This window comes from Prionailurus viverrinus, chromosome A1 (assembly GCF_022837055.1).
Source record: "Prionailurus viverrinus isolate Anna chromosome A1, UM_Priviv_1.0, whole genome shotgun sequence".
NCBI classification, from domain to species: domain Eukaryota; kingdom Metazoa; phylum Chordata; class Mammalia; order Carnivora; family Felidae; genus Prionailurus; species Prionailurus viverrinus.
In genome coordinates this window covers 142,117,861-142,140,287 of record NC_062561.1, presented here as the reverse complement: position 1 = coordinate 142,140,287, position 22,427 = coordinate 142,117,861, and the positions used below count along the sequence as shown (strand labels likewise).

The following is a 22,427-nucleotide window of genomic DNA, read 5'->3' as shown; positions in this document are numbered from 1 at the left end:
GACATGGCCAAGGTCAACACATTTTTTTAAGTTTATTTATTTTGAAGGGGGGGGGAGGGAATGAGTGGGGGAGGAACAGAGAGAAGGAAACAGAGAATCCCAAGAAGGATCCACAGATGGGGACAACAGGGGACTTGAACCCATGAACCATGAGATCATGACCTGAGCCAAAACCCAGAGTCAGATGCTTAACTGACTGGGCCACCCATAAGCCCCAGGATAACACCTTATTAGGCCTGATGGGTAGAAGAAGGCATTATGTTCAACTGACTCCAGACTATAATGCTTTTGATGTTGCCAGCAAAACTGAGAGCACCAAAAGTGAGTCTAGCTAATTATAAATATTTTCACCATGAAAAAAAACAAACCTCTTAACAAAATGGGTAGAGAGAAAATGTACTTTCATAAAATAAAAACTATATATGACAAGGACACATCATACTCAACGTTGAAAAATCGAACTTGCCCTGTATTACTTGGAACAAGATAAGGATGTCCTCTCACCACTTTTATTCAATATAATATCTCAAGTCCTACTTGCAGCAATTAGGCAAGAAAAAGAAAAAGATATCCAAATTGAAAAGGAAGAAGTAAAATTGTCACTATTTGCAGATGACATGATCCTATATATAGAAAACCCTAAAGATTTTACCAGAAAACTGTTAGAACTAAAAAATACAGTGAGGCTGCAGGATTTCAAAAACAATATACAAAAACCAGTTGTGTTTCTATACACTAATGACAAACTATCAGAAAGAGATACAGTATTAAGAAAATGATTCCATTTACAACTGCATCAAAAAGAATAAAATACCTATGAATACATTTAGCCAAGGAGGCTCTTTCTCTTCAATGAAAGGTAGCCAAGCAGTTTGGTGATAATGGCCTTGCAGCGGATGTAGAGATGTGGATCTTTGATGGGCAAGATCATCACCCTGGAAGTTGAGTCCAGTGACATTGTTGAGAATGTCAAAGCCCAAATCCTAGACAAGAAGGGCATCCTGCCTCACCAGCAGTGTCTGATTTTTGCAGGCAAATAGGTGGAGGATGGCCACAGTCTGTTAGACTACAATATTCAGAAAAAGTCCACCCTACACTTGGTGCTTCACCCTGGGCAGGGAGGGTGGCATCATCGAGCCTTCCCCACACCAGCTGGCCCAGAAATACGACTAAGACAAGATGATGTGCCCCAAGTGTTATGCTCACATTCACCCCTGCGTTGTCAACCACTGCTAGAAATGCGGCCACATCAACAACCTGTGCCCCAAGAAGGTCAAATAAGGCCCCTCCACCGGCTCTTCCTTTGCCTGCAGGGTGGCCTCCTGCCTGGGCCCCAAGGCCCAGTTTCACCTGCACTGAAAAAAAAATTTAACCAAGGAGGTGGAAGACCTATATTCTGAAACTATAAGACGTAAGACACTAATGAAACAAACTGAGAAATACACAAATAACTGGAGAGAGGTCTCATACTCATGGATTGGAAAAATTAATACCATTACAATGCCCATACTACCCAAAAGAATCTACACATTCAGTGCAATCCTTGTCAAAACTCCAAAGATGATTTCACAGAACAAAACAAACTTAGAATTTATATGGAAGCACAAAAGGCCCCAAATAGCCAAAGCAATCTTGAGAAAGAACAAAGCAGGAGTCATCATGCTCCCTGATTTCAAACTGTATTACAAAGCTACAGTATTCAAAACAGTAAGGTATTGGCATTAAAATAAACACATAGATCAACAGAACACAATAGAGAGCCCAAAAATATACCCACAATTATAGTCTATTAATGCATGACAAAGGAACCAAGAATATACAATGGAGAAAGGACAGTCTCTTCAATGAATGGTCTTGGAAAAGTGGAAAGCTACATGCAAAATAATGAAACTGGACCACCAACTTAGACCATACACAAAAATCCACTCAAAATGGATTAAAGACTTAAATGTAAGACCTGAAACCATAAAACTCCTAGAAGAAAATGTAAAAGATCAGCATCTTGACATCTATCTTGGTGACGGTGTTTTAGATGTGATACCAAAAGCAAAAGCAGCAAGAAAAACAAAAGATTGGGACTACAGGAAACTGAAGTTTCCCCACAGCAAGAGAAACCATCATTAAAATGCAAAGGCAAACTACCGAGTCACATATCCGATAAAGGGTTAACATCTAAAATACGTAACAAACTCCTACAACTCAATAGCAAACAGCTGGATTTTAAAAGGGACAGAAGATTTGAAGAGGTATCTTTCTAAGGATGACATATGAAAGGCCAACAGGGACATGAAAAGGTGCTCAACATCACTATTCATCAGGGACATTCAAATCAAAACCACCATGAGACATGAACTCACATCTGTTATTGTTACTACTTAAAAGACAAGAAATAACAAGTGTTTGAGGATGTGGAGAAAAATAAACACTTTCATGCTATTGAAAATGTAAATTGGTCTATCCACTATGGAAAAAAAAGTATGGAGATATCTAAAAAGAAATTAAAAATAGAACTACCATATGATCCATCAATTCCACTTCTGGGTTCTTATTAGAAGGAAATGAAATAACTCTGCCAAGATACAGGTACACCCTGTTCATTGTAGCATTCTTTCCAATAGCCAAGACATGGAAACAACCTATATGTCTGTCAAATGATACACAGATAAAGAAAATGTGAAGTGTATATACAAATGAATATTGGCTGTAAAAGAGAAGGAAATCTTGCCATTTGCAACAATATGGATGGCCCTTGAGACATTATGCCATGTGAAATAAGCTAGACTGACAAAGAAAAACACTCTATTACCATATTATCTTACCCACATGTGCAATCTAAAAACCAAAAACCGAAACAAAACAAAAAACAAAAAAACAAAACAAATCTGAGCTCAAAGACACAAGGAACAGACCTGTGATTCTGGCTGCAGGGGGTAGGTGAACTGGGTGAAGGTGGTCAAAAGGTACAAAGTTCCAATTATAAGATAAGTAATTCCTAGGGATATAATGTATGGCATATTGACTATAATTAACAATACTCTGTTGGATATGTCAAAGTTACTAAGAGAGTGGATTTTAAATGGTCTCATATGAAAAAATATTTGTAACTGTGGGGTGATGGATATTAACTAAATTTATTATGGAGATCATTTTGCAGTATATTCATGTGTCAAATCATTATGCTGTACACCTAAAACTATACAATGTTATATGCCAATTCTATCTCAGTGAAAAAAAAATCTGAGCCAATACAGATATATTTTGATCTAGAGTAAGCCACAAATATGGGTTAAAAATTTTTGGCTTGGGGCAGCTGGGTGAGCCAGTTGATGGAGCATCCCACTTCAGCTCAGGTCATAATCTCACAGTTTGTGAGTTTGGGCCCCATATCGGGCTTGCTCCTGTCAGCGCAGAACCCGCTTCAGATCCTCTGTCCCCTACACCTCTGCCCCTCCCCTACTCAGGGTCTCTCTCTCTCAATAAATGAACACTAGAAAAATTTAAAAATAGAAAATAAAACATTTTGGTGTTCATCCAAACATATCTTACCCAACTGCCTTTCTCTACAGTGTGTTTCTCTGTTCAGAATTTACCATGGGTTTATGTTGTTACAGGATGAATTTCAAGACCTAAATAGTGAACATATACATAAGTATGAACACTGCTTGGAGAGGGAGGGAGTTGTCCATTCATTGTCTGTCTTCACTATAAAGGTATTAAAAAGAGCACTTAATAAGCTAAATAGGTTTTGTCTAAAATTTTTTAAAAAGTCCTGATTTGTAGTGTTTGCTGATTTCCCTGGTCTAAACACACTCCCAGCATGGCTGTTTGAAGCTGCCAACATGATGTCACTGGATGTGGCAGCTGAGCTTCATATGGTGTTTCCGCCACACAGCTAAGACAAACATAAATGACCTCAAGAGCTCAGGTAATAGTATAATGGAGTAAAACACTGAAGTAGTGATGGATTTTGAGTGCTTACTATTAAGTTTTTAATAACTGAATTGCATGTTTCCATAACTTGTATTTTTAACAATGGGTGGTTTAACAACTGACTCACATAGTTCCAGAAAATTAAAACATCTCCTCTCCTGGACCTGTTTGAGCCGTTGCCAATCTATCTCTTCATAGAGGCAGAGAGCAGATGGGTGGCCAGAGCAGGACAACCAGAAGTCACAGTGGGATAAAATGGAGTGGGATGGAGAGAAAGGCACAGAGTCTAGAACTGTTAGGAAGACACAATCTTCAGACTAAATGTCTTCTAGGATGTGGGGGACACAAGAAACCAAGCGTGCCAAAGGTGGTTCCCAGGTTTAGGGTGAGGATGACTGAGTGGATGGTGGGGGTTCCCTTTAGCCAGCCAAGGATTTCGGCAGGAGCGGATGTGAGGAGAAACCTATTACCTCAGTCTGATCTGTCCTTGTAACTTCTACTGGGAGAAAGGACTCAGGGGCAATTGACGTTCACTGACTGGATGAATGAATGCTCAGCTAAGGCCAAGCATGCCCCAAACTGAAAAGTTCTCAATGTGAAGTAAATGAATTCCTCCTGAGAAGTCAGCCACCAACTGTTAGTTTGGAAAACAAAACAAATTCCAGATAGGGCTAATATCCACAAATGCTAAATGAGCAATCCTTTCAACAATCAGGTCTAAGATAATGTGAAAATCTCTTTGGCTCAATTAGTCTAAGTCTGCACAGTGAGCAGAATCTTGCAATAGTCTGAATGACAGATTATATAAAAATGCAACCTTTAGAATTTCAGTTAAATTTTGGAGGAAAAAAAATCCCTTCTCCCCAAATCAAACATAATATCTCCTCGTTAAATCCTAGTTGTCTTCAATGTGTCTTTGCCTCTTTACTGCTTATTACCAAACCTATCTTACTTTTCTCAAATCAAAGTGGTTTTCTTCAAGCTAAGGGCTCCCCACTGGAGCTGGGTTGGGCTTCACTACTGAGAGGACATGGACAGCTTCACAGGAGGCCAACTTGATCAGCACCTCAGAATTTTAAGTCCCTTCCCTCTGTTTTTCCTATCTTCCACTCCTAAATGTCCCCAGCGGGGGCTAAATACCTACTGCCATGGCAGAGAGGACGCGATAAGGATCACACAATGCAAAGGAACCCAGCGCATCACTGCGCAGGGTGGACAGCCCCAGGCCTGTGGTCCTGCTGAACACACAGGGCCAAGTTGCTCCAACAGGGTGAAGGCACTTGTGTCTTCTTGCTCCCCCACCAGGCTCAGTGTGAGTCCGCGTTGGCCAGAAAGTGCCTGATTCACCCTGTGCCTGGTGAGCACAGTGATGCCCTCTCAGCTTCAGACCCCAGGGGTACTTTCTGAAGCCTGTCATGATGGGCTACGGCAGCCAGAACCAATGCCTGCCATGAAGCTGTGTCTCTCCTCTCCTCTGACTCAAGACTTTCCCACACATGTAATCCCATCTCTCCATTCTCAGGGTCCCTGCCCCCCTCGTGCTCCCTCTCCCTGCCATGACCTCCCACTTGTCTGCACCCTCCGACACTTAGCAGGTACTCCACTTATGAGTGCTGAGGGTTCGGCAGTTCAAATGTAATTCTCAGGGGGAAAAATGTGGTTTTGCAACATCGGGGACTTTTTAAAAAATAGCTTCATGTAAAAATGTACCAAAGCTAAATGAAAATATGGTGTTTACTTAGTGGCTTTATCAAATACATTAACAATTATTTGGAGCACCTACTGTGAGCCAAGTACATGTGTATAAATTCAACATCATGCTAATATACTGATTACATAAAAAACATTTCTAAATGTGAGTAGCCACTTCCCGGGATGAATGAGGTCATGTTTTCAATCTCAGTTCCCTTTTTCTCCAACTGTGTTGGGAGAACATGGAAAATACATTAGAGCATGTGTGACATATTAGCTACATACAGACCAATACTCAACACATAATACTAATTTTGGACTAGATAAAAGCTTCATCTTTAATCTCCTATGCCTTTCAAAGGTTATTGTGTTATAGGGAGTAAACATTAGTTTTCATAATAACTTCCCTATGTCTCCTGGGCACACACAGTGGGGTCCCTGTCCCCAGGTGAGAACTGATCCAAAGCAGGATAAGATTAAGAGTCCAATGGGCAATGCAGAAGAGAAGCAAAACCATCTCCTCATGGCAGGTGCAGGGGAGGCTGCAGGCTGGCAGGTTCTGGAAGTTTTCTTAGAGGGAAGAGAAGCTGGGTAGAGTTCTAAAGAACAAGGAAGCTGCAAACAGTCCATGCCATTAAAAACACGAGACAGACCTCAAATCCTGGGCATTTAGTACAAATTCAAACATATTTATCACTAGCAACGAGCAGAAAGCAGCCTGTAATTCTGTCTCTGCTTGTTGCCTGCACCAGACATTTCTCTGTTTTACAGAGAGTGCCTGGGCTACAGGACTGTTTTAGTATTGAGGAGCCTATTCTGCCACGCCCTAGAGGAGAAGTCCAAAAATCATGGAAAGGCTTATTATTAGCCCAGCCACCTGCCAGGAAGGAAAGGACCAGAGGGAACAGAAGTTGGCAAATGTGGGGAGAGTAGAGGCCTAAGAACAGAGAAGGTCAAGGACAGACCTAAGAGAAAGCCAGTCTGGGGCTGCGGAATGGGGATGGGCCTTGTGGCAGGGGGAGGAAGGCTGTCACAGGACAAGGCACCTGGGGTTCCTGCTGTCTACTGGAGAGCTCTAAGAATAAGAGCTTTTTGCTGCAGTTTAAGAACTAATGAAAGGTGCTCCCACAATTCCCCCAAACAAAAGTGTTCCCTAAAGGCCTGCTTAAGTGCCCAGCAGATCATCTTCCCATAACAGGGGGAGCATTGCCAGGGGCCTGGAGAATGGGTCTTAGCCTCATCTCTTGGGAGGCCATCTGCTGCCGGTTCACTGGCTGAAACCAGACGGTGTGCTCAGCTTGTCAGCCCCTGTCACCTGTGAATGGGAAGGGGGATTCAGGGTAAGATTTGACAGGGGAGGGAATGGCGAAACCAGCTGCCTGACAGAAATACAGTGTGAGCCACAAACGCGAACTACATGTGTCATTTTAAATTTTCTGGCAGTCACATGAAAAAGTAAAAACAGGCAAAACTGATTTTAATGATATTTTAGGTACGATATGTGCAAGTATCATTTCCACATGTCATCAGTATAAGACTATGATACTTTTAATGAGATCATTTACATTCTTTTTCATACTGTCGCTGAAATTTAGCACGTGGCTTACACTGGGAGCGCATCTCTAGCCACATTTCAAGACTGGACATGCAGCCATAGGGGTCCTCTGCAAGGCAAGGTCCTGAGCAGCATGGGTCAGGGTCCCCATATTCAGGAGAGGAGGGCTGGATGGCCGCCCCAAGTGAAAAAAATCTTTTCCGACTAGATTTAACCCAGAACAGACCCTACTGATGAACCAGTGATCCAACTTTATAGTATCAGAGCCTGACAGCCATTCATCCTGTCCAATAGCTCTTCAACCTCAGAGTCCGATCAGAATCATCTGGAAGCCTTGTTAAAACAGATTGCCTAGGCCCACCCTTGGAGTTTCGATTCTGTTGGTCTGACTTTGCAATTATAACAAATTCCTGGGCTGCTGCAGCTCCAGGGAACTACACTGGGAGAAACCACTGACCTAGCCTAACCTCTGGCCAGTGAGCAACCTCCCCAGACAGCTTTTCCTATTGAGTGCTCAATATACTATTTGATTACCTCCCTTAGTGATGAACTCACTAGCCACAAACTACCTAGGAGCTTGGCCCATTCTGTTAATTCTTTCTTATGTTGAGCTTAATCTGATTCCTTAAAATTTTCCACTGTTTTTGCCTTCAGGGCCTAGTCCCTCCGTCCCCACACAAAGCCTTCCCAAAAGGGAAGACCTGTTCTTTCACCCTTCTTACTCCCTGCCACTCTATACCCTCTGTATCTTGTCTTAGGCACTTTTGACAGGTTTAGTCATACGCATTATAATTGTAGTGAAGTTCTATTTTTTTTCCTAATTTTTACAATTTCAAGATTAAAGAGCATACTATACAACAAAATAGGAAGGAACCCCAAAAAGTTCATCTCAAAGCAAGAATCCATCACTGCAAACTTGGACAATGCAGCCCTCCTTTCTGCCCCTATTATTCTCAAACAAGTTACACAGATAAAAGTGCTTTTAAAGCAGTGACCCCAAACGTCTGTCCCCAGAGTGATATTAGGATGTTACAATGCTTATATCAGTCTGCAGTGGAAGAAACAAGTGTTTTTACTAAGCAAAACTTATTCAAGTTAAATAGCTATTCTTCATTCAGAGATTATGTCCTTCCCTTCCTTTTCATTGTTGAAACAACTTTTCTTCCCTAAAACGAGGATGTGGAGGTGGTCACTAGAATTCCAGTATTCCCTCCCTCCCCTCCCTCACTACCGCCAGGTCTGGAAAGTCCTGTGCAAAATGCAGGTTAGACTGCTCTCATTCTGTTCTCCTTCAGCCTTTGTCTCAGAACCTTGATGAGCCAGAGATCAGCATGCCACCTCAGAGCCTGATCAGGACCTTCCCCTGCTACAACCTAGTGGAACAGGGAATATTTTCTGGAGCTGTTCATTGGGTGTCTGTGCTCCCTAACTTCACACACACACACACACACACACACACACACACACACACACACACACACACACAACGACCTTCCTCTTAATGGACAGGCAAACTCTGCGCCTCTCTTGGGATTCTCCATGACCCGTGAGTCATCCATCCACGAGAAGAGGGACCAGATGATCCGACCCAAAGGACACAAGACCGCCAGCGGCACCACCCCCCTCTTGCCCCCTGGCTTCCCATACTCTTGCCAGGGCTCCATGCCTGCAGCATGTTGGCTTCTGGGAGCGCTGGGCTCTCCATATTCTCATGGCCAAGGCTTGGAGGAAAAAGCAAGAATGGGGGACGCAGTAAGGGTGGGCACTATAGGGATGCCAGTGGTGAGGCCCCTCTGCTTTGATGATGCCAGCTTAGGAAAAGCTGGTGTGAAGCTGGGATCCTAGAAGTCTCCTTTCCCAGCATGAGCTTGACACCTGGAGCATGGTGGCAGGTCCCCGAAATTCCACTTTGAGTCATGCATTTAGATTTGGATTTAGACCTCGTGAAAAGGCAAAAGCATTAAGGAAACAGGTCCTCACGTCTTACTGCTACACAGAGGCTGAGACGGGCTCTGCCCCAGGGTGCAGGGTTGACAGGAGGAGGCCATTTCTGGGATCCCAGGAAGAGTGTACCTGGCCTAGGAAGGCGGGTAGTTCGAAAAAGAAAATTACCTTCTGGAAATGTGGTCAGCAAACTTTCTCTGTGAAAGGCCAGAGAGTAAATATTTTAGGCTTTGTAGGCCACTAGGTGTCTGTTGTAACTTCTCAGCTGCTGTAGCGTGAAAGCAGCCACTACATAACACAGAATGTGGCTGTATTCCCACATAACTTTACGTGTACAACAGACCACATGTGGCCTGTGGGGTGTGGTTTGTTGCCCCTTGTCCTAGATGACACCTAAAAAAACCCTAGCCAGTCTCCTTTGGTCCTACGTTCTCTGTTTCTCCTGCTCTCAGTTCACACCTCCCCTGCACGGCGCTCTAGAAATGCATCCTGTTTATCAGTCTGTAACCCCCACAGCTTCTGGGGCAGAGACTGTCCCTGGCACCAGTACAGGTGTTTAGTACATATTTGGGGAGCAAGTGTGTGTGGTGGAAGGGGAGACGGTATTTACAGCAGACAAACCTCACTGACCACTTCCAGCCCCTTGGCAAGAAGCTACAGGGCTCACACAGGAAAAGGGATTTTTGCTGACGACAAGCACTACCAGGAGATAGCATCCTGGCTTACAATTTCATTCCTTGTTAAAATGCAAACCCATGGGCGGATCTTGACGTCAAGGCTAACATCCCAGAAATCAGCACAGCCAGAACCGCCTTCAGACAGGCTGCTCCCACCTCTGGGGAGCCCTTCCCGTCACAGACTCATCACCATTCACTCCAGCCTCCTCCGATGAGGAGGAAAAACACTGTGGCCAGCCAGAGACATAAAAATTCTTTGTTATTGGAAAATCTAAGTGTCTCTCCAGGCCTGTGCAGCACCATTAGGTGACGTCAATGGCTCAGGGTATCTGAGCTCTGCGTTTCCACTCTTCTCAGAACAGCAGCTAATTCACGGCAATAAAGATGTTTCTATTTACAGCATCAGAAAAGAGGTGGCCCTCTTTTCTGTATTCTGCACCCCTAAGTCCTGTACTAAGGGCTTGCCTGCTCTCCCTGGGAAGCAGGAAGGATTTGTAGGTGGCAGGAAGCCAGGACCTAGACATTCAATTCCATTCAAGCTAACCATCGGCCAAAGGGCCCATCGTGCATCAGGCAGCATGGGCCCCCAAGGACAAGCACAGCCTGGTGACCGCACTGGAGAGGAGAGGGCATTGAGGCACACAAACAGCCATGATGACGGTGGGGGGTGACAGATGGGTAGAATGTGGGCACACGTGGTTGTGGGAAGACCGGTGACAAGGAGGCTGGGGGTCCGACTGAGAAAGAAAGGAGGAAGATCAAGCATCGGCTGGTGGGGGAAGGCTGTGCTTGATACTGGCCACAAAATGTACTTGGCTCATCTCTGGCATGAACACGAATTAGCACAGGTGGGCCTACACCGTGCATAGCAGCTTCACAGCCCATGACAGGTTGGCTTGCACTGCGTGGGTTCAGTGGTTCGTCTTTCAAGAGCCACCAGGATGTCTCCCCGCCTGTCACCTCTCACCCAGATCTCTTTCTTTCTCTTGGAATGTGTAAACTTTGCTATTGACAGAATCTACTTTTCTATGAAAGTCAATTCCCTTCCTTTCCCAGAGGTCTCAGTAGTAAATGAAAACTTCCTGATTCTAGGTGAAATTCTCCATGCCGAAGGAAGCATTTTATGATGAATTGAATACTATGAAAATGTAGGATTCCCTTCACTAGTCCAGAATATTTTGCTAGAATAGCCAAATCACCCTTGAGAAAGAACAAAGCTGGAGGCACCATGCTCCCTGATTTCAAACTACATTACAAAGCTGTAGTGATCAAAAGAGTATGGTATTGGCATAAAAAAAGAAACATACATCAGTGGGACAGAAGAGAGAGCCCAGAAATAAACTCACATATATATGGTCAACTAATTTATCACAAGTCAACAATATACAACGGGGAAAATACAGTCTGTTCAATAAATGGTACTAGGAAAACTGGACAGCCACATACCAAAGAATAACAGCGGACCACTATCTTAGACCATACAGAAAAATCAACTCAAAATGGAAGAAATATTTGAACACAATATCTGAAACCACAAAACCCTTAGAAGAAAACATAAGGACTAAGCTCCTTGACACTGGTCTTGGTTATGATTTTTTGGATACAACAGCAAAAACAAATGCAACAAAAGAAAAAATAAATAACTGACACTACCATCATCACACTAAAAACCTTCTGCATAACAAAGGAAACCATCAACAAAATAAAAAGGCAACCTGCCAACTGGGAGAAAATACTTGCAAATCATAGATAAGGGATTAGTACCCTTATCTATATATATAATATATATATATATAATATATAAATAACTCCTACAAATCAAAAGCCAAAAAAAAATTATAGATTTAAACACTGGCAGAAGATCTGGACAGACACTTTTTCAAAGAAGACATAAAAATGGCCAACAGGTACATGCAAAAGCGCTCAACATCACTAATCATCAGGAAAATGCAAATCAAAACCACATTGAGGTATCAATTCACATCTTTTGAAGCAGCTAGTATCAAAAAGATATGAAATGTCAAGTGTTGGTGAAGATGTGAAGAAAAGGGCACAGGTGCTATGTAAAAACACTTTGGAGGTTCCTCAAAAAATGAAAAATGTTACTATGATATGGTCTGGCAATTTACCCCCGGACATTTATCCAAAGGAAACAAAAACACTAACTCAAAGAGATATATGCACCCCCATGTTCACCGCAGCATGGTTTCCATTAGTCAAGACACAGAAACAACCTAAGCATCCACTGATGGATGAATGGAGAAAGAAAATGGGGTCTCTCTCTCTCTGTCTCTAATACACACACACACACACACACACACACACACACACACACGATTATTCAGCCATCAGAAAAGAAGGAAATCTTGCTATTTGCAGTAATATGGATGGACCTAGATTATCTCCTAGATATCTTAAGTGAATTAAGTCAGACGGAGAAAGACAAATACCATGATATCACTTACATGCAGAATGGAAAACAAAAAACTGAATGTATAGATACAGAGAACAGGTTGGCTGCCAGAGGCGGGGTGCGGGGATGGCGAAATGGGTTAAGGGGTCAAAGGTACAAACTTCCACTTATTAAGTAAGTTATGGGGATATAATGTATAGCAAGGTGACCACTGTTAACAATACTGTAATGTAAATTTGAAAGCTGCTAAGAGAATAGGTCTCAAACGAAGACTTCATCACAAAAAATGTTTTGGAATCATGTGTGGTGATGCATGTTGACTTATGGTGGTGATCGTTTTGCAATATATACATGTATCCAATCATTATTGAAAAAATATCAGGCATGAAGACATGAATACCTTCAATGGACTGAGATACCAGCTGAAAGCCCACCACAGGCTCATGGCACCCAGGTTGGACTCCCCTCCAGGAGCTGCCTATTCATGGGGGAGGAGCCTGGGCATCAGCAAGTCCTATCACCCCAAAGTTTCTCTCCTTGTCTGGCCAGCCTCCACTATCTGATCCCAAACTTTCCAAGTCTCCAACATGCTCCTCTAAAATGGGTCATGCCCCAAAGACCTTCATATCCTTTCAAGACATTATCCCTTCTTTTAAAATCTCCATCCATGTCAAAGGCCACATTTTGTGTTTTCAAAAATAGATCACTAGTAATTACGTATGTTCAGGGCTTTTTAACCAATAAACCTTAAAGGATGAATGAAAATACACATAACCCAATAATAAAAGTATAAGAAAGAAAATTTACCAATATCAGCATTGTTCTCTATGACAAAACTACCTTTATGAGTTCTTAAATATAGCAACTTATTAAAATTCTGTTATTCCAGAAGACAAGATTCTAACGTATTTTTCTGCATGGTGTAATGGTAAAAATAAACAGTACTAATAGTACTAGTTTTTACTAACTTGGAATGATTGTTTTTGATATGAATTGGTGGGAGTGAAATGCTCAAATACATACATGCTTTTCATTCAAGAAATTATGATAGAAAAAGGGGACTTTTTTTATTTAGAAGAAGAATTTTATGCTCTCATGAAATACATTAGTCTTTAATTGCACAGCCACAGGCTAAATCATAACTGCTGTATATTACTAACAAAGCAACATAAGCCTGCAGGGAATTTTTTTTTCTACTATTTGTCTGTCAAAGGAGCCTAATTTTGCCATACACCTCCTAAATTGGCAAGTACAGTAAGATATGGATAAAGACAAGCAGAGAACAGTAACATGTGGTCAAGCTGACAAAGCAAAAGGAAGGAAACTGAATACCATACCTGCTTATTATTGTCAGTGGTACAACACAGCTTCTTGAGGGAGACAAAATGCCTAATTTTCCTAATAACATAAATTATCAGTTATTAGTGAGTCAGATAGGAGATGATTCAACAAATCAGCAAATGAAAACATCAACAGAATTTCTTAAAGCAAAACCCCAGGGTCCATTCTAGGGCACATTTAAATTTCAAACAAAACCTAGTCTACGGAAAACACATTTTTCATACACAGCCCACACATGCCTCCAGAAACTGGGCTTCCCTTTTAATCACAGTTGGCTCAGAAACACTTTCCTAATGGATATTTCATTTTGCAACTGACTCCTGAAGCTTGTCTCCCAGATATCTCCAGCGATAGGATGAAATGCTCCTCGAGAAGAAGTTGGTTTTAGTTCCGCTGACACGAATAATTTTACAGCTTATAGAAAAAGCAAAAGACTCATTTGGACAATGACCAAATTACATGGCTGCTGTTTTTATATTAATGTTCCATATTCTTTCACAGCATGGTCATCACAATGATGGCATTTTTCAGGCAGAGAAAAATCCTCTTATTTCAAGGTTATGGACAGAATCCCAAAACGGCCTACGGTCTTGCTCATTACCACAAGGGAGACCAGAAAAGGCTATACAGCTCCCTGCACAAAAATCAGCTCAAGGTAGATTTGGTACTGAGAGGGGAGCCAGGAATTCTAGAGGGCTATGTGAGATTTTACAGGAACAGGAATGAGTCTCCTGTTTCGCTCTCTTTGATTCAGTTTTCTCTGGAGGACTGAAGAGAGTATAGAAAATACTGGTTATTCTGTAATAAGCCTCAGTAAACAGGAAGAGATCAAATTTCCCTACTTTTAATAAGAATTTCCTTTGATAATGCACTGTCTACAAGTGAGGGAAAAATAACACTGCGTCTAGACAAAAGAACTTCCCACTTATCTGTAAAATCAGAGAGATAAGAAAAATTCATTCTGACAGAAATTACCAAGCAAAAGTGTCTCCTCTGCCTTGGCCACCTAAGAATTCTGGTCACACACACAGAGTGAATCTTAGCTTAAGTTTTCTGAGAAGATGGTAGCAACGTGACAGCCATCATGGCCTCTGAGCACAGACTGTTAGTGGAAATGGCCATGCCAAGGCCACCAGCTCAAGGGGCAGGGGGTGGCAGGGGAGGCCTCTCTCTCTGCTCAAAACCCTTGTCAGGCCTGCCAATGCCCCAGAGGGAAGCCAAATATCAGGAAATACGAGATGATGGTCTCTGAAATGAGGGGTAACAATTTCAAAACTTATCAAACAAGTACAATTGGAGAGGAAACAACCTAAGACATTTAGCTGACTTTACAGAATGTTTTGTTTTCTAACCACCCAACAATTTGGAAGGTACTCAGGTAGTCTTACGAGTCACAGGCAGGACTCACCACTTCTGGTTACTGGCATGACAACTGCTACCTCTTCTTTTTCCAAAACATCACGTGACAGCATGGGTCCCTTGTAAACCATGCTATGAAGCTAGTGTTGACCTTCAAGGTGGTTTACTAGAGGCTCCTCAGTGGCGTACTTGTTCAGGGATCCTGTTTGGCTTTGTAAACCCTCTCACAAAATTTAACTGAGAGAAGGAAAAGAAATTATGTATTGACCTTCTCTGATAATCTGACATTAAAGGGAATCTTATCACCTGATTCTGGCCAAACACACCTCTATCTATGTAACCATGACCTCCAGGACTCTCTTCACCTTGTGGAACAAGCCGCGAGCCAGCCTGAAGAGAACCACTACAGAGCTGGTGCCTCAAGGAGAGAAAGGTGGCTCCCAGCGCAGGGCTGAAGCCAGCGAGCCTTGTTGTTTTGTTGTTGCTGTTATGACAGGGGAAAGCCTAAACACAGCTCCTTCAGAGGGTAGTGAGGATAATGGAACCATAGATGACAAGGCGGAGGTGGGCAGCTGGGGAGATGCTTTGTAAAGCCCGTAAGCAAGAGAAGAGAGGGAAAGGGAAAGCCACGTCTGGAGGCTGTTGCCAGCCACATGGGTCTGTCCACAGTATATGCTATGTACAGCCCAACCCCACCGTATGAGTGGGTCTAGTGCTTACACTGGTATTTCAATATGCAAACCCAATGCCCACATGAGCCCTTCAATTAAAAGAGTTCAAGAGTTCACTCTCACCCTCCTTGGCCAATCACTGGGGTAATCTTCACGTGCTGCTGGATGCTGTCCCCGGATTTCCGTCTGGCATAGTAAACCCCCTGCCACTCCTACATGGACAAAGAGAGCTCTTAAAATCCTTCCATTGAGGCTAATGGCTGCTTCTTCAGAGGATCTCATCAAGTTGAGCAATAGAGTTCCCACATGCTTTCATTACATTCCATAAAACATTGCTTTATCATTGTACCTATTGCAACACTTATTACCTAAGGCTCGTGGTCACCCTGCACTAAGACCCCAAGACCAACATGTCTGCCTCCAAGATGGCCCCTCAGGATCCTAGGACAGTTGATGAGTGGGTAGAGCTCCGCTCTCAGTCCTATGGGTCTAAGGGGCACCAGGTCAAGGGATTCTGATGGGGTCTTCCTTCAAATCTTCACAGCAACTTGTAAGCTTGATATTATCATCCTTAGTTTTCAGATGGGTAAACCAAGGCTCAGAGATTCTAACTAACTTGCCCACATATACAAAGTGGAAAATATGGCTCTAAGTTCTTGTCTCTTAATTTACCTTGAAACCTGTCTTCTTACTTTCTACGGGGCATCCTACCAAGACTTCTCTGGGATTCGTCTGGCTCCTAGCAGTTTCTATGAAGTTAAGGAGAGTGTGAGCATTCTTACTGTCTCTGGACCCCAGGGAATTAGCTCATCAAGAGCCTGGTGGTCCCTCTACCATGTCTGAGAGGAAGGAGATAAACCAGAACCCAATTTTCTCTTCAGCCCGTTTCTGCCCCCTCCCTCACACGAGACGGCTGACTGGTGTGCCTCCTGGGCCACCGCGCGTGTGGCATTACCACCCTGGCAAAATTTTCTAGAGTACTTGATAATGTCCTGATTCCTTTTCAGTCTCACTGCCCCTATTGTTTAAAAATTAACGTTGGCTGTCATATACAACCCAAACGTATTTTATTCCTATAAACAGTCCCCAATTAAAAGAACACAGTGCTCATTTCACTATTTCACATCAGAGAAACCAAGATGAAAGACATAACTACGTGAAAGCATTCTGAATGCTTAAAAGAAAATGCACAGGGAGTTCCAGCTGCCAGAGCCACACTCCATTTCCAGAAGAGAGGGCTTCAGGGAAGCTTCCTGCCACACTGATAGCCCTCTCTTTGGCCGCTGGACAAACTGACATGACAGGGAGAAGTGAGTTGCATGTCTCTACTCAACTATGATCAGGAAAGAGAACAGAAAAAGGGAAAAGTGACCAAGAACAGGGCCCACATAGAAATACGGATACATGTACTTCCAGTCCCCCAAACAACGGACACACTAAAAACACACAACAGCCCTGTGGGCAGAACTCTGCTCAGAGGCAGCAATGATACTGCAGCAAAGAGAGCGAGGACAGATTCATGGAAAGGATAAACTCTCCTTACACAAAGTCATCAGGTTCTACATCATCGTAAGTGCTTGATTCACTTGTACCCAAAATTAACCTCCAACTTGACTCATTTTGCCAACATAAGAGATCTTTCACTTAATTATCATGCCATCAAAGGAGCCAATCTTAAAGACGTGACATAAAACTCAGAAACAAAAATGCATTGGGGAGGGGTTTGCAAATCTGTCTGTTGCACCCACCTTGCCCTTCTTGATGCACGTGTTGATGGTGTCAAGAAGGTCTGCCCGGTTCTTATCACTTTTGGGCAGCTCGGCGAGCTCTTTCCCCAGGAGCTCGCCTTTGTGGTAGCCCATCATCCTTTCAAAGGCTGGGTTGACGTACTGTGAACAGGAGGTGGTTAAAGGTCAGTGTGGGTATGCTGTGTGCCCTCAGGAGTGCTTGCTGGGACACAGAGAAACATGTTGGAATATCAAGTAAGAAGTTCCCTGGATGAGCACTCTCTGATGTGGGTGCCGACTGGTCTCTGTCACTTCAGTAAGCCCCCTGGAGTCGCTGCCTCACTCCTGAGCAGCAATGTATTCATTCACCACCCCAGCGCCCTAGTTCTCTCTGGGGCATTGGAAGAAATTCCTTAGCAGACAAAGAGCAAGAAGTCCTCATCTAGTAGAGCCAGCCTCTTGTGGGCCTTACTCATCCCCAATCGGCCAAGAAGAAAACAGTCAAAAAATAAAAAGGAGTTAGAATAAAAATGAATTGGTTGAACAGGCTGTGGCTTCTATTAGTCACATCTCTACAAGGCAGAGATTTGCTCTCTCATGCCTCCTTTCTAACTGCCACTGCCTACTAACCAATGCTATGGCTTGGGGCCACTTCCCATCTCACCTGAACCATAAATCTAGTTAAACAGGTTGTGCAGGAGGCAGCCCTTTCAGTACTGGGCACATGTGGGTGTGAGAAGAGGCCACCTTGGCACATCTGGAGGCCAGCAGACTCAGAGGCTTCTTTCTAAAATTCTGCCCAGGGCCCTGGAATTCAGAGCTATTTCCTTGCCTGACTCCCAGGTCCCATCTCCACCCTCCAACTTCTTCTCCAAGAACAATCTACTAGATGAGAAGCTGAATAAGGGAGACAAGAAAGACAAAGAACATGGGGCAAATGTGACCGTACAGCCTCTAGGTCATGGATTTCTTTGGGCATCATGTACATCCATGTGCTGCTTCAGAAACATGCTTGCAAACTATAATCATAATCACTCTTGCACTCCACTATGACGATAGTAGTAAGCAGCCTGGTGATGCAGGGACACTTGGGGAGCTGTTCCCCTGCGAACAAACCTCCTACTAACACAATTAAACTTGGGAGCTGGAGAGGTTTGGAGGGTGCTCTGGAGCCTGAGCACGAGGCCTTATGAGGCTGACAGAAGAGTTGGGGTGGTGACACTATCTTCAGCAATCTCCTATCACCACCCTCCTGGGGTCAGGCAGCAGGCTACTGCTCACCAGGTGGGCCTACACCTGCGTGCTGAGCTCCCTGTACTTCCTCCTCATCTGTGGGCCTCTGCCTACGTGTTCTCTCCCCTCACAACGCCCCTCCCCAAATCCATGCCCTGCCAAGTTGGATTTGTCCCTCCTCCCATCTCCTCCCCTCCTCTAGCAAGCCGCCCTTGACCCCATGCCCATTCTGAGCTGGAGCCACTTCTATAGGCTCCCACTCTCTCCTGTGCAGGCTTCCAGTGACTTCTCGCACTCAATCCAAGTTTTTATTTATCTCTCTCCCCCACTAGACATAAAAATCCTCCAGGAAAAGCCTACTTTGGATTTATCTTTGGATACTCAGGACTGTTTAGTAAATATGTGATATATGTATTGTTTTCCTTGTTGGCCAAATCCTCATACATTTCCGTGTGTGTTTATTCTACCTTCACTATTCAGTTGCAGATATGGGTACAAGTCATGGCCCTTTGTTCATGCTAGGGTTCCTGTAACCTCAGAATGCAGCAGGTACTCAAACATAGACTCTGGAGCCAAGGCACTCAAGTTCAAATCCTGGTTCTGCCAATAACTAGCTCCATGACTGTGGGCAAGTTACTTGTCCCCTCTGGTCCTCAGTCTCTTCATCTGTAAAATGGCTACAGTAGTAGTTCCTGGCTCATAAAGTTGTTTTAAGAAATAAATGAGAAGGTGTAAAATGCTTAGTGCTGTGCCTGGTATACGGTAAGCTTTGTGTAAATGTTTTAAAGCAAAGAGTTGAGATGGATGGATCGATGGATGGGTATATAGTATTCCTAAATTTAAGGGCCATCACCTAACCTCTGAACATGCATAGTCACACAGAGGCATAAACCCCTCAGTGGCCGTGCCTTGAGAAGGACTCTGGTAATGAGTAAGAATATATGTGAAATACCCTGTCCATGAGGGCTCCTCTTGAAATCCCTAACACAAATGTCATCTTATTCTCTTTTCCCTATCACATCCTCTATTCAACTTCTTTCCCCTTGTTTTTGAGTTTTATATTCAGATTGCCAGTAGGTTTTTTCAAGGGGAAGCCTGTTTCCTCCTGGTCACGGTAAAGGTGGGCAGGGGGCGACTCCACCACGTCACCCCCTCCCCACCAGAGATACAGGGTCTCTAACCACCAGATGCTCACCATAGAATGAAGGACTCTGCTCCCTGTTCAAGGAGTCATCAGACGACAACTGGGGAAGGCAACTGGAGAGCAGGGAGCCCCTTCTCCTCACTATAGAAATCACAATCTGGCTGCCCACTGTCAGAGGGGGGTGCAAAGCAGATGCGTTTCATGTTTGGAATGGATTGTTCAAGTCTGGACAGAAGTGAGGGGGATGTGAGATTTGCACTTGGTCGGTAGCAAACATGTCTGGTTTCTCTGCAGTCCAGGATGCACACCTGTGTGTGCATAGGTGGGCACTAACAGCAACCAGAGGAAGCTTTCAGACCCACGGCAAGGAACAGCCACAAAAACAGATTCTGGAAATACAGCCAAACACGGAACCAAGAGGGAAGGCTTTATAATCAGAAAGACATGGCTACAGATTTTGGTTCCAATACTTATTACTGGGGCTTTCCTTGGGTAAATTCCTTGACCTTGCTGGGCCTCAGTTTCCCCCATCAGTACCATGGGGCACTTGTGTTTCTTTCACAGAGTCATTGAATGGAAAGGAGACAACATTACGAACATGTTAATGAAGGGGCCAAGGCAGGGTGGGCTGCTGCTGTTACTGGTTAGGTTTGACAGCAGGGTGTATCTGTGTGCGGTGGGGGCTCTGTTGTGTGGCCACCATATCCCGAGCACTGTCTTTGGTTTCCACTGAGGACAGCAAGTGTTCCTTACACTCAGTGCCATTATGCAAACCAATTCCAGGCAGGCCAGTATCCGTCGATGGAGAAGTCCACATTTCAGATTATTGTTGTAGCAGAAATGTCTTACCTTCCAACAAATACAGTAAGATGACTTCATTTCAACAAAGGTTCGTCTACTATACACATTTCCTTAGGAAGACAACTTTACCATACAAGACTGCTATATAATTAGAATACCAACTGCAGGCAAATAAATGAATACCTTTGAAAACATTTCATTCCCATAAGCATTTACTCTACAATTTTGACATACTTCTGGCATGATTTAAATGCTGTCTTCGCAAATTATCAAAGAATTTATCCTATCTTGGTCATAGGAAGCATAGGTTTGGATCCAAAATAATTTTTTTATTCTTGGTGAATATCTAATTCTTGGATTTCAGTCTATCAGTTTTCTTTACATATCTTTGATGTCCCTTTCTCCAAAGAAAATACACAGTAATGTGAGAATTATAGGAAAGTTCCTTGGAAAAGGATGGCTCCAACTTGAAAAGTTCTGTTTTGACATCTCCAGAGAAAAAGTGTCTCCGTACCTGAATCACATGGTCATCACTTGTAATTTCTATGGCTTCATGACAGTGGTCTAATGCTGTAAACACTGAATTACAGGCCCTGAAAGTTGCGAAAGATCAGTGTTAGTGAAGCTATAAAACCATTAGCGTTTCATATGTTAATTTATCAAAGTAAACAGTTCCCCCAAATTCATTAAAGCCATGTTCTTTGTGAAGGAAAAAAAACCTCTAGCCTTTCAAAGTAAGCTAGTTTGTTTGACAGCAGCATACATTTCTCTGACTATAACACAAAGAAGAATTGTAATCCAGCAAAATCTTCATGGATCATGGAAAGAACCACCTATGCGCTCAATGAAACCTTAATACAGACCCAAGAGAACGAAGTTGCAGGAGGCCATCTTACAGGTCTCCCGGATCTACATCAACACTGTTCTTCTGTTTCATTCCTAGTGTGGCGACGGTGGAGTCAAGTCCCCAACAATTAGAACTGAATTAAACCCAAACTGAATCTGAGGTATTCTGTCTGCCCTTTTTCAATAGACACAGAAATACTTTTTCCTCTTTTCTTACTTTCGTAATCTCCGGTCAATAAGCCCTTATATGGTACTTTGCTTTCAACCTCACCCACTGGCACGATGGAAGGCACGTATGGCAAGATTCCTCTTGCCTGGTTAACCCTACAGCTCTCCAGGTAGGCACTTTTCTTGGTGACCTTTCTAATGTACATGTAGAATACTGGAAATATTTCAACTTCTCAATTGCTTAGAATTTTAAGTACCTTCTAAATCTAGCGCAACTCCAAATATGGTAAGTTATTTACTATCTAACACAGAAAGTATGTGGCTAGTTTCTAGAGCTTTTATATTTGTGCTGGCTGTTTAAAGAATCCCAGTGAGGCCTGTCTGACACATTATAAAAAAAAAAAAAAAGATTTACTTGATTCATGTTCCTTCTTATAAAACATACTGTTTTATAAGATGTTATTCATTTTTTCCACTCATGGAGGCATCTAAATTTGCCATCCTGTTTTAAACTATTTACAAGGAAGAGGGGGAAAAAAAACCTGGCTGAAGTCTGGTTCTGTATTCTGCCAGTTATGGCACCACGGGCAACTTTTTATCTTTGCTGGCTCCCAGTTACCTCATCTATAAGTGAGAGTAATAACACCTGTTTTATAGGTTGCTGTAAAAATCAACAGTTTATGTGAGGCATTTCTCAAAGTGCTTCAGATAATGTAAGAATTCAGCTCATAGTACTTGTTATTACCTGTCAGATCTCGGAGCAGTATCTCCCTACTCTCTAACACTTTCAAAGGCCATTGGTGGAAAGAAAAGGAAATCATAACCTATCTTTTCTCATGAGAATACTTGAACTATCTAACGAAGAACTGCATTCAATAATAGCAAGGTAACCTGCATGAGGAGTGAAGGATTTTAGTCCATGGTGC

General features: G+C 43.1%; 1 protein-coding gene across 2 annotated transcripts in view; it reads right to left on the bottom strand.

Annotated features, from left to right (window-relative positions):
- The window catches only part of PDE8B (phosphodiesterase 8B), a 240,810-nt gene that overhangs the window by 81,588 nt on the left and 136,795 nt on the right, over positions 1-22,427 (bottom strand). The window contains exons 7-10 of one of the 2 annotated variants that reach the window (XM_047858220.1): positions 21,002-21,080; positions 17,331-17,471; positions 15,706-15,794; positions 13,549-13,609 (exon numbers count right to left, since the gene is read on the bottom strand). In XM_047858220.1, coding sequence (XP_047714176.1) covers positions 13,549-13,609; positions 15,706-15,794; positions 17,331-17,471; positions 21,002-21,080 — 370 coding nt within the window. The remainder of the gene's footprint in view (positions 1-13,548; positions 13,610-15,705; positions 15,795-17,330; positions 17,472-21,001; positions 21,081-22,427) is intronic. The other variant, XM_047858231.1, reaches the window with a different exon arrangement.